At 30.3% G+C, this 11,558-nt stretch overlaps 1 protein-coding gene across 2 annotated transcripts; it reads left to right on the top strand.

Annotated features, from left to right (window-relative positions):
* The first annotated feature begins 3,521 nt into the window (after positions 1–3,521).
* Positions 3,522–8,549, top strand: LOC100252967 (10 kDa chaperonin 1, chloroplastic). Of its 2 annotated transcripts, XM_002267310.5 has the most exons (7): positions 3,522–3,757; positions 3,850–3,908; positions 3,992–4,042; positions 6,944–7,009; positions 7,128–7,175; positions 7,371–7,400; positions 8,274–8,549. In XM_002267310.5, exons 1-7 carry the CDS (start codon positions 3,676–3,678, stop codon positions 8,340–8,342), a joined length of 405 nt encoding a protein of 134 aa, XP_002267346.1. In that variant the 5' UTR covers positions 3,522–3,675; the 3' UTR covers positions 8,343–8,549. The 2 variants fall into 2 exon arrangements, with proteins under 2 accessions (XP_002267346.1, XP_059599084.1); XM_059743101.1 differs by having other exon boundaries at positions 3,546–3,757; positions 7,128–8,549.
* The last annotated feature ends 3,009 nt before the right edge of the window (positions 8,550–11,558 follow it).

Raw genomic sequence — 11,558 nt, 5'->3', positions numbered from 1 at the left:
AAAAAATTACTAAGGATAATTTGTAAAAAAAATAATTTTAAACTGACAATGAAAAATTGTAAGAATTTTCCCTACTTCGAAACGAACTTTAAGGAAATTTGGTACATCGTTAAGAAATTTTGGTACATCCATAATTTACACTAAAATTAAAAATAAAAAAACAAAGTTTTAAAATCTCATATTTTTTTTAGTTGATGTATGGTTACATGAGTTCCCTTTAAAGATATTTGTGAAACCACAATTAGTAACTATGGTTTTAAAGAAAATTGTAAAACCATAGTCTAGTTTTTAAGATATTTTTAAAACCACAGTTATTAACTATGGTTTTATGATAATTATGATAAATTTTTTTTTAAAATAATATTAAATCATAATGCCATTAAAACGAGGGTGAATTAAAAATAATTTTGAAACCACAGTTACTAACTGTGGTTCTATGAAAAATTGTAAAACCAAAGTTTGTAACTGTGGTTTTAAAAATATTTTTTAAACTTTTAAAATCACAATCAATGGTGGTTTTTTACACTAAAAGAGAAAAATTTTTGTGGATGCTTACGCGGATATAAAAGATTACTTTGACAAATATTTTAAGATGACTATTATTCTTACCATTTTTTTTTCTACCAATGGAATATTTTGGAGGGAGAATTGTGTTTTGGGCCCAGTTGGGCCCAAAAATTAATGTATGGTCCATATAAGTTCCATATTTAAGCCTGACACCCAATGAAAGAGTGGAAATTGAGAGTAAGGATATTGTCTTTAAAAAATCCCTAAAATACCCTTGACTATTAAATGAAGAAACTAACCAATCACCTAACCATTCTCATTCTCTCTTTGACTATTTTGCCCTTCTCTCACCTATTTAATAGTGGAACCAACGAAGTCAAATATGAAAGATGGTTAAAAATTATTATTACCAAATGTATTTTTGAAGTGAATAACTTTTAAATATTTCATCAAATATTATTATTTTTTTCAAACCTCCATAATATATAATAAATATTTTTTAAATATATTGAAAACTTACATAATATATGATAAATATCATTCTTTATTTCAAACTTATAATATTATTTCTCATATATATATTAAATAATTTTTAAACACCTCACAAAAAATTAGTATTATTTGTTTACTCTAACTTGTAAATTAGATATCATCAAATATTATATTTTTTCAAATTTATAGAACATATAATAAATACTTTTTAAATACCTCATAAAATATTATTAATTTTTTTTTTCTAACTTGCAAATTAGACACATGGTGTTTATTATTTTTTCGAAAATAATGTAAACACTCACATGCATATATATATATATATATATATAATATTAATCAAGAAGACAATATTTCTAAGACTAATTTACCAACCTTCCAATAATTTTGAAAGTGTAAATAGGATAATTGACTGAATTAAAGTCTTAAAAAATATTCAAAATTTCTCTATTCCAAAATTACCTAATTGCTCTCCACACTAATCCTAAATATTTTTTAATAAACATTTAAATATTTAAAACCATTAAAATAAATACTTTCTTATTAAATCAATTTTTTCAAAATAATAAGATAAAAATCATGAAATCTTCAAAACTATAATTACAAAAAATATTTTTAATTTTAAAACTAATTTCATAATTTAAATTAATGATTTAAAAAATTAAAATGTTATAAAAATAATTTTTTATTTTTAATTCTGTCTTAATAGCATAGTTTGATAAAAATAAAAATTAAAAAAAAAAACTATCAATAATCGTCTTAATATCAAACTCAAGTTGTTTAAAAATCGTATAAAACCTATTAGAAGTCTTGTACACCCTTATACACTTAGCACATTTCCCTTGTACAATTAGTATAATACCCTTGTACAATGACACAAATTTCATATATCTCCTAAGTTATATGTCCATGTAGGTGTATTAATCATATTTTCAATGATTTGGTTGAGAAAATGGTGAATAACTTTCATGTGAAAGTTAAATAAAGTGCATGACATAGATGTACAATCCTTGGGTGGTAAGGAAAATAAAAAAGTAGTTTAAAATCAATTAAAATCATTCACAAAGGGTAATCTTGTACACCTTTGTACAATTAGTACATTTCCCTTGTACAGTTAGTGTAATACCCTTGTACAATGACATAAATTTTATATCCCTCCTAAGTTATGTATCCACGTAAAAGTGTTTAACCATATTTCCAATGATTTAGTTGAGAATATGGTAGATGATTTAAGGTCAAATTTTTTTTTTCTCCAAATATTATTATTGGGGAAAATATTGGAATTTCCATACTAGAATTAAATAAAGTGCATACATATGTGTACAATTCGTGAGTGATAAGAAAAATAAAGAAATAACTCATAATCGATTATAATATTTCACAAAGGGTAGCCTTGTACACCTTTATACACTTAGTACATTTCCCTTGTACAGTTAATATAATACAATTGTATAGTGGCACAATAAATGAATAAATAAAATTTATTATTATTTTTATTTTCATATAAAAAAAAATAGTACTAAACAAGGTCTTCAATTTTCATTTTTAAAAATAGTTTTCATTTTTTAATTAAACATATTTTCAAAAAGAGATAATAAGAAAATAAAAATTATTTTAAAAAATAAAAAATAAAACTAGAAAAATATTTTAAAACCAAACTCAAATATAATCTATACAATTTTTAACTACTTGTTTTCATCTAAAATAAGTAAATATACATTTCAACCATTTTATATAAGAAAAATTCAATCTCTACTATGTATAGATAAAATCCACTTCTAAAGTTAGGTCGTATGAAAACATTTTAATTGATTACTTAAAATAAAAATTCTTCATCTATCATTTTTCTTTCTTTTTCTTTTTCTTATTTTAATAAATTTTCAATTAATTCAAATCGTTAAAAAAAATCCTTAATAAACAAATTTGTAATATTTCATATAACTTATAACTAAAAGTCATGTTCAAAAAGTTATTAAAATAAGGAAGAAAAAAGATTTAAAAAAATTAAACTTTTTATTTTATAATAGTAAAAAAAAACTTTAAAATACTTTTTAGTATAAAAAAAAATTAAATAGTGAATATATTTATTTTAAATAGTATTTTAATCATTAAATTATTTACTTCTAAAATGTAAAAGATAAAAATAAATGTAAAAGATAATTTTTATTTATTTGAATTAATATTTTTTTAGAAAGTATTTTCCAAAATAGTCTTTGAATCATTAATATAATTTTTGTTTATTTATAATTTAAAAATAAAAAAATAATGTTGATTTTTCAATTATTTATAAAAGAATTTAAAAAAATAATGAAAAATAAAAAAATGGTTAAATAAGAAAGAATAGTGGCATGTGAAGAGTGGTAGAATAAAGACAAAAATGAGTTAAGTGGGTTTTTTTGTCAATTATTATCTCATGTCCTTATAATCAATGGGTGGTTGAATGACCTTCCCTTAATTATCAAGCCTAGATTGAAAACATAATTATCCTTATTTTGGACTTAAACTCTAAAACCTAACGCAAAATAAATTTTGGAACTCTCTAGAAGAGCGTGGGAACTACAAGGTGGTTCACACTTCAAACCAATCGGCAGCTTACACTTGTCTCTCTCACTCTTCCGTTTTCGGCTACCCTCATTTCTCCCGTTCGCCTCTCTGCGCTCTCCTCCTTATCCATCCATGGCATCCACTTTCATCACACTCGCTAGACCCTTCTCGTCTCACAAGCCCCACACTCCTTCCCCCAGCAAGAGATTACTAGGTCTGTTCGACCTCTATTTCTGAAATTTTCTCTCTTTTTCCCCATTTTTTAATTTTATTTTGTGAGTGATTTTGTATATGGTTCATGAACAGGACTTCGCAGTAGTGCACTGAAAATCAACGCAATCGCCAAGAAGTGGGAACCCACAAAGGTTTGTTTTTTTTTTGGGCTTCAAGTTATGGTCTTTTGTAATTTGATTTTGTTTTATATGCTTATCGCCATTGGGTCTTGCAGGTTGTTCCACAAGCTGATAGAGTCCTGATTCGTTTGCAGGACCTACCTGAGGTATGGTTGCTGCTGCTTCTGTTTTTACTATAAAATTTGGAGTTTTTCAATTGAAGTGTTAAGTGTATGTCGGGATTGTTGACTTATCATCGGAGACGTTAGGGTTTTAGGATAATTGATAGTTTAATATGATATTAGAGCCTTGGTTCATGGCGCTTTGGTGTTCGAGGTCAAGAAGAGACCCGCACATGAGATGGGTTTCAAGTGTTACTGGTTTGATGTACGTTATTAGCCCAATTTATGCTTTTAGGTTTACTGGTAGTTTAATATGAGATACCCTTAATAAGAAGTGGCCACTGGCAAGGCAATGTGTTAAGCATAACAAGCTTGTTATACATTATTAGGATATTAGCAAATTACCAAATGGCTTAAGCTTTAGGGTTGAAGGATAGCCTAATAGAAGTCTAACATTATCGGGGTTGAGCTAGAGTCATCTGGGCCTCTGTTAATATCTTGATTTGATTAGCTTGCTTTTGAGGGTTTTTTTTCTCTCTCTTTCTGTACTATTCTTTTCAGAAGCTTGAAGTTGAAAAAGTATTTAAGCCATCAATTAGTCTGTGTATGATGTTGAGTTTTAAGGTTTAAGATTGTGCCTACTTTATGTAACTAAAGCATGGGTACAAATTTGAATGCTTTGAATCAAAAGATGAGTGGAATGTAGTGTTTGTCTGATCATCATAAGTTCATAACACGTGCATTTTTCCTGAAAAGATTTGTAATAGTTCCTGTATATATTGTGATGTCTTTTTTAAGTTACCCATTTGAACCATGACTTGAAATACTTGTAAATATCAAATTGCCAAATATTAGTTTGTAGTAAGTTGCAAATCTGTATGTTTATTTGAAATGGGAAAGATCTGGGGAGATGCCTGATAGTCTTTCAGGTTACAAGCTAGGGTGTAATGACCATGTATCAGTTTCCTTTGCATTATATTTTGATAACTTGGCTGAGCCCATAGCTTAATTCCTTTTGTAGTTTAACTGGAATTTGTAATATCAAATAGAAATGTATTTTTCTATTTTTGGTGGAGTTTGAGATTTGTATTGAACATTTTTTTTTTTTTTTTTTATGAGCATCACTTGGAATTGTAGGCCCCTGTGGCTGTATGTATCACTAGAGTGTATTTTGAGTCCTGTCATCTAGATTAAAAGTTTTTAATGCCAAGGTTGAGGCAAATTTAAAATCTTAATATATTGTTTATTTTGGTGTTTGTTTTGTTTTTCTTTGTCATTTATCATATCTTTCTCTCTTATTTATATAAAATGATTCCTTCTTCCTTTGCTTGTTGAATTCCTCTACACACACATGTATTTGTGTTTGTTCTTATTTTTGTCTAACATTTACAATTCTTCTCTAGGTTGTTTCTGTTTAACAATATATAATTTACTGAGCTAGATTTGTATTTTGCAATCATTATTTGATGGTTGCTTTACTTTTGAAAGAATTATAGATGTTTGCCAGTTGGAACTTAAAACTTTTAAGATGGCATATTTATTATGTTGTTAATACTCTGACCCTTTTTTTGAAATTTCTTTAGTTTTCATTTGATCGTTATCCTTTTGGAAAATTATGGTACATGGGTAGAAAAAAGTGTGTTTAGACACAACCACAAAACCCATAGTGCCCCATCTATGGTTCTGTTGGCCATTTATCAAGTTATTTATATGAATCTGGTTCAAGATGTTGACGTCCTTTACTGTTGTTTCCATTAGGGTTCTTGAAATCTCTTAGATAAACTTGTCAAAGGACAACTTTGTTGTTCACACTTCTTTCCTTATTTTAGCCCACACTTCTTTCCTCATTTTAGCCCACAATTGTTTCCTTATTTCTCCATTTATTATTCTGTACAGTTAGCATATATTATTTGACAGATTATAGTTTACATGTATAGGGTTAGAATCATGCGGGGATTTATTTGCTTTTATTTGCTTTCCATGTATAGCATCCTTGTAAAGTCTATATATAATATACAAAACTCAAGGCCAAGGTATTCGGCCATTCACACAATATTTTGACGAAACTTTGTAGAGCTGCAACCTCTGGGATGAAATAAGGGTTAGATGTCAGGTTTATATGGGCAAACCCTTACAAATTCTAGCCATCAAGAGCTCTAATTTTATGTCCCATACATTATGTCAAACATAAGCATTAGAAAGAGAGTGTAGAATTGTATATTAGCTTTCTTAATACTAATACTTATATAATTACTTGATGGCTATTTAGTGATATCCCTAAATGATGCTGCTGAGTATAGATACTTTGAATAGGATCCCTGAAACCTCTTAGACAGAATTTGTGTGGTTGTAAATGGTGTCCCAGAGTTGGGAAAGATGTGAGGTTAGAGCTTCTGGCTCATCAAGAGCTCTAACAAATCACTCACATTAAAATCAAGCATTTGTGTTTCCTTGATTGTAGTCACTTCCTATTATGATCCCTTGGTGTCACTTTGATGCTATCCATCCTTCTTCAAAACTTACATAGGTTTCTCACCAGTTCATTTTCCCCCCCAAAGCAGAATTCTCAATGATGGTTTGGCCACAATGATCTTTCAGGCAACACCTGATCTTAGATAATGCAAGATTGCTCTATATGGGGAAATGACATCAGAAAAGTCACAGAATCATTATTCTTGAATATTTTGAATTTCCTGCATGTTTACATTGGCCAGGATAAATATCTCAGAGGATGCATGTTGCTTGTTTAGTATTTGTTGCATTGTTCTGCAGGAGAACATCCTTTCTCTCTACCTGAGTTGCTTATATCTGTGTCCAATTCATTGGCATTGGGTGGAGGTCTATTACTATGCCTTAGACAAGTCTAACTTGTTCTAACTGTATATGCCAAGAACACACACCCTGTTTATAAGCTGTTACGCTGATGTGAAATGCTTTGTGCTGCAGAAATCATCTGGTGGAGTTTTGCTGCCCAAATCTGCTGTTAAATTTGAGCGATACCTTATGGGGGAGGTAAGTAAAACACTTACGTTGCCTTGGGAGGCATGGGGAACAGATTTTCTTTTATAATTGTTCTTCGATAATGGATGCTTGAGGATATTTTTATGAATGCTTGCTTTTTTGTCATCAGATTCTCTCTATTGGTGCTGATGTTGGGGAAGTTGAGGCTGGGAAGAAGGTAATGAATCATAATGGATCTTCTTTTTGTTGGTGTTCTTGTATAAATAATTTTTTCAGTGAATTATTTATATTGATGCCACTGGGACTAGTGAATTCTCCAAGAAGCTGGACTTTCTATGCGCTTAATGGCATTTTTTTTATATTCTAGTGCTTTTATACCATCTAAAGGAAGGGAATGGCTATCTTTTTGCAGGTTCTTTTCTCAGACATAAATGCTTATGAGGTAAATACTGACTCTGTAGAAATTAAGTTTATTCATATAGCACTTAATATGATTTACTAGCCTTTTTCAAAGGTACCTTTACAAATGGAAGTTCCTATCCCCTTGCAAGTAACTTATTCTTCATAGTTGTGAGTCACTGTGATATCTGGCCATTTCATGTATATGTTAATAGCTTGAATGGCTACCATCACATTGGTTATTGGGTCTATTTGTTTCAAACATATTGAGCAATAGAAGAGATGCTTATTATCGCTGAGATTGGTGATATTATGTTTGAGACCGCTAAAGAAAATAGTGTCTGAAGAGGCTACATCCTATTAACTCTTAAAATGGCAGTATTTGAATAGTGATGAAACACACCTTGAGGACCAAGATCCTTTTACACATGGATTGCGAATAGAAAATTGGAGCCTATTCTCAATTGGTCCCATCTAATGAAACAGTTTGTGATAATTAGATGTACTCGAGTCTGAGAAATAGTCTAATAACTTCCAGTTTCACTTGTGTTTGATGGCCCCAAAACCATTTATTCATCAAGATTCATACAAGTAGCCAAGACCATGCTCTGTTTTCTCAGTCAAGAGGTAATGTTGTAAAAGAAGTAGGGAATACCGTGGTGATTGTACAGCATGGACACAAAATTGCTTGGATGAACACCTTTATGTCATAGATGAAGCAAATTTTAGGTGAACGGATTGAACCAGGAATCAATTTACTACCTCCTTCGAAGAAATAACACCCATATAGGAGATATCCATGAAGACTCTTTTTCCCCCTTTTTCTGTCTAATCATCTTTAAATTGCGTGCGGGCATCATTTCTTCTGGCTTAAACTCTGTTTCTGATGGTATTGCACTTGCTGCAACTTTATCAGGTGGATTTGGGAACAGATGGTAGACACTGCTTTTGCAAAGAAAGTGACCTGTTGGCTGTGGTTGAGTAGGGCTCGAGCATACGGGAAGAGCTTTACAAGAGGGCAGCTCTGTATTTGTGCTCTTATCCTTGCAACTTAGTACAAAATTTTTGCAGCTTAATGTGATCCTCTTGTGCCTTACCTGTTAAACATCTGTCTTTGCCCTCTCCAGCCATTGATATTTGTTTCTTACCTCCCCTTTTGTTGAGGAGAAAAGAGAAGTCAATGTTGATCTTATTTTCTTTTTCTTTCTTTTCTTTTCTTTTCGCTTTTTCTTTCCAAGGAAAAATTTGCATTTGAGGGGGGTGGGGAAAGGACTTCCTAACGGAAAATGGATTTCAAATTAGCTTTTGAAATAAAATGGGGCGACAAGGCTTTATTTGGGTATATTTTTGGATTTTTGTAATTAAAAGTAGAAGTTTCTGTATAAAAGGTAGAAATTTACTTTGTATACTTGAAAATTAGTCTTATAAATTTTAAAATTTGAGATAATATTTTTTTTAATATCTTATTTTTTAATTAGATTTTGAAATTATTGTATTTTTAATATAAAATTTTAATGGTTTTGTTTTTTAAAATTTTTATAAAGAAATTATTATTATTATTATTTTTTCCATTTTTGATATAAAATAGAAAATGAATTTCAATGGTTTCAGTGTATTGAAGCGTATCAAAGGTTTTGAGCTACTTCAAGTGTTGACTTCATCTAATGCTAAGACTTGAATTATTTGTCCCAAAAAATGAGTGTGTTTGATAGTGATTTAAAAAAAAGTATTTTTGTATTTTTAACATTTGAAAAGATAAAAGTTTTTAAATATAAAAAATATTAGAAATATTTTTTAAATCATTATCAAATGCACTTCTAAAGTATATTTAGTAGTAATCTTAGAAAATATTTTTAATATTTTTAATATTTAAATAATAATTATTTTTAGGTGTTTGAAATATTAAGAATATTTTTTAAAATTACTATCAAATGGACACTAAATTTAAAGAATGATAGTGGTTGCTAAAGTGAAATTTTGATTCAATTTGCATGTGAGGCTCAGAATCAAAATGATTAAATAGCTGAGGACTGATTTTGATTTAAATTCAAACTTCTGATTTCCAAAGCTAAATTTTGATTTCAAATCTATTTTGCTTTCAGAAATACAATTGACAATTGTACTTAAAAATTCATTTGATTTCAAACCCATTTTGCTTTCAGAAATCAAAATTGAGAGTTGCACTTTAAAATCTATTTCTATTCCAAACCGATTTTGCTTCCCAAAATCACAAATGGGTTGAGCTTAAGGAAATATGGAGGTCATACTTGATTATCGTAGGAGACATGAGGTGGGATAATATTGATTAGCATATTCGATTATCCCATCATTTATTATTTATAAATAAATGATTTATATATATTTTATTACTTGGAGACATATTTAGCTTTTAATTTCATGTTCCATAATATGATTTATATTTTTATAGTTTGGAATTAAATAATTGTTTTATTTGTTACAAGCCATGGGAACTCAAATCACCAACAGGTTTGATGTGGGTTAGGAATTCTCAACCTGGTGTTGAGTTGGAGTTGGTGCGTGTTGGACCTTTTGATAGGCAGACTTGGCGTGGATTCGCTTTGTAACTCACCCAAGTTGCACCCTACATGTTAGAAGGTGAAAGGAAGAGACCTTAAAGGAGCAGTGCTGCTAAGATGATCGCCATTCATGCCTTGGAATTTACCTGGATCAGAGCTTACTTTCAGCCATGCGATCCCATTATTGGCAACCGTTACGAACCATCAAGGCCTACCCTCATGGGTTAAGCTTGAGTCCAGTGTGTGGCCGCCTAGGCTTGGGCTTATCTATGGTTATGTTTAAATTTTAAGATGAATAGTAAAGCATCTTGTAAAGTAATTTCTCTATTTTGCTCCAGATTGTCCTTACAAATATCTAAGGGGACTTTTTTTTTTTTTTTTCTTAGAAGGAAAAGTTTTCCCCCTAGGATTGTCAAACAAGATGACACCCATGGTATGTTCGTCTTTGGTCAAAAGAAAAAAAAAAATCAATTGATGCTAATTGGTTCATCATGATTGTGTTTTGTGTTCCTTTTAAGTATTATATTACATTTTCATTAGTATTAGAGAGATAACCAACTCATGAAGGACATGTCATTAGGGGACGTTATCAAATGCCAAACTGCACGCAACATCTTTCGAGCTTAGGGCGACCTAGTCAAACTATTCCTATGGACTCCTGTCAAGCTTGGCTTAGATCAAGATAGTCCTTCAGTTGACAAGGGGTATCAATGGCTCATAGGGAAGTTGATATATCTTTTTCCATACAAGACCAGATATCGGGATTCTTTGTTAGTTTGGTTAGCAGATTAATGAATAATCCTACCAAAGAACACTAAGATGTTGTCTATAGAATCCTTGAGTATCTTAAACAAGCTCTTGGAGAAGGGTTATTTTTCAAAAAGAATTCTAATAGAGAAATTATGATCTACACTGAAGCAGATTGGGCTAGCTCTCCTATAGACCGCAAATCTACATCTGGTTATTATTCATACATCTAAGGCAATCTTGTAACATGGCAGAGCAAAAAGCAAACTGTTATTGCTAGGAGTAGTGTTGAAGTCGAATTTAGAGCCTTAGCTAATGGAATTTGTGAGGACATGTGGATTAAGAGACTATTGGAAGAACTCAAGTTTCCTATTGATAGTCCTATGAGAATTTTTTTGTGACAATCAAGCTATAATTAGTATTGCTAAAAATCCTATTCATCATGACATGACTAAACATATGGAGATTGACTGTCGTTTCATTAAAGAGAAGATTGATGAGGGGATTATCACTCTTGGATACATGCCAACAACTCTTTAAACAATCGACATCCTCACCAAAGCTCTTCTTAGGGTCAACTTTGAAGAAATGAAGTCTAAGTTGGGCATATTGAACATCTACAACCCAACTTGAGGGGGAGTAACCAAAAAAGAGCTTGGGCAGCATTGAGGTTTAGCATTGATAGGACGACCAATAACCTAAATTTGTGGTTGTCTTATCATAGAAATCGCAACCATCTATACAACAATATTAGATTTCTAATCTTGGGTTAGGTATACTAACTCTAGTTAAGAAGAAGTTATAGACAATCATTATTACATTCAAATATGGTATATTATCTTGTCAATAAATTTCTTTATTTTGCTTCAAATTGCCCCAATGAATATCTAAGGGGGATCTTTCTTATTATTTTTTTA

Source organism: Vitis vinifera, chromosome 15, assembly GCF_030704535.1.
Source record: "Vitis vinifera cultivar Pinot Noir 40024 chromosome 15, ASM3070453v1".
Classification (NCBI taxonomy): domain Eukaryota; kingdom Viridiplantae; phylum Streptophyta; class Magnoliopsida; order Vitales; family Vitaceae; genus Vitis; species Vitis vinifera.
This window is presented reverse-complemented; position numbering and strand designations above follow the sequence as displayed.

Coding starts and splice junctions, on each gene's coding strand:
- LOC100252967 (XM_059743101.1), top strand. CDS start 3,676: ATGGCATCCACTTTCATCACACTCGCTAGACCCTTCTCGTCTCACAAG. Junction 3,909..3,991: donor AGAAGTGGGAACCCACAAAG/GTTTGTTTTTTT, acceptor TGGGTCTTGCAG/GTTGTTCCACAAGCTGATAG. Junction 4,043..6,943: donor GTTTGCAGGACCTACCTGAG/GTATGGTTGCTG, acceptor TTTGTGCTGCAG/AAATCATCTGGTGGAGTTTT.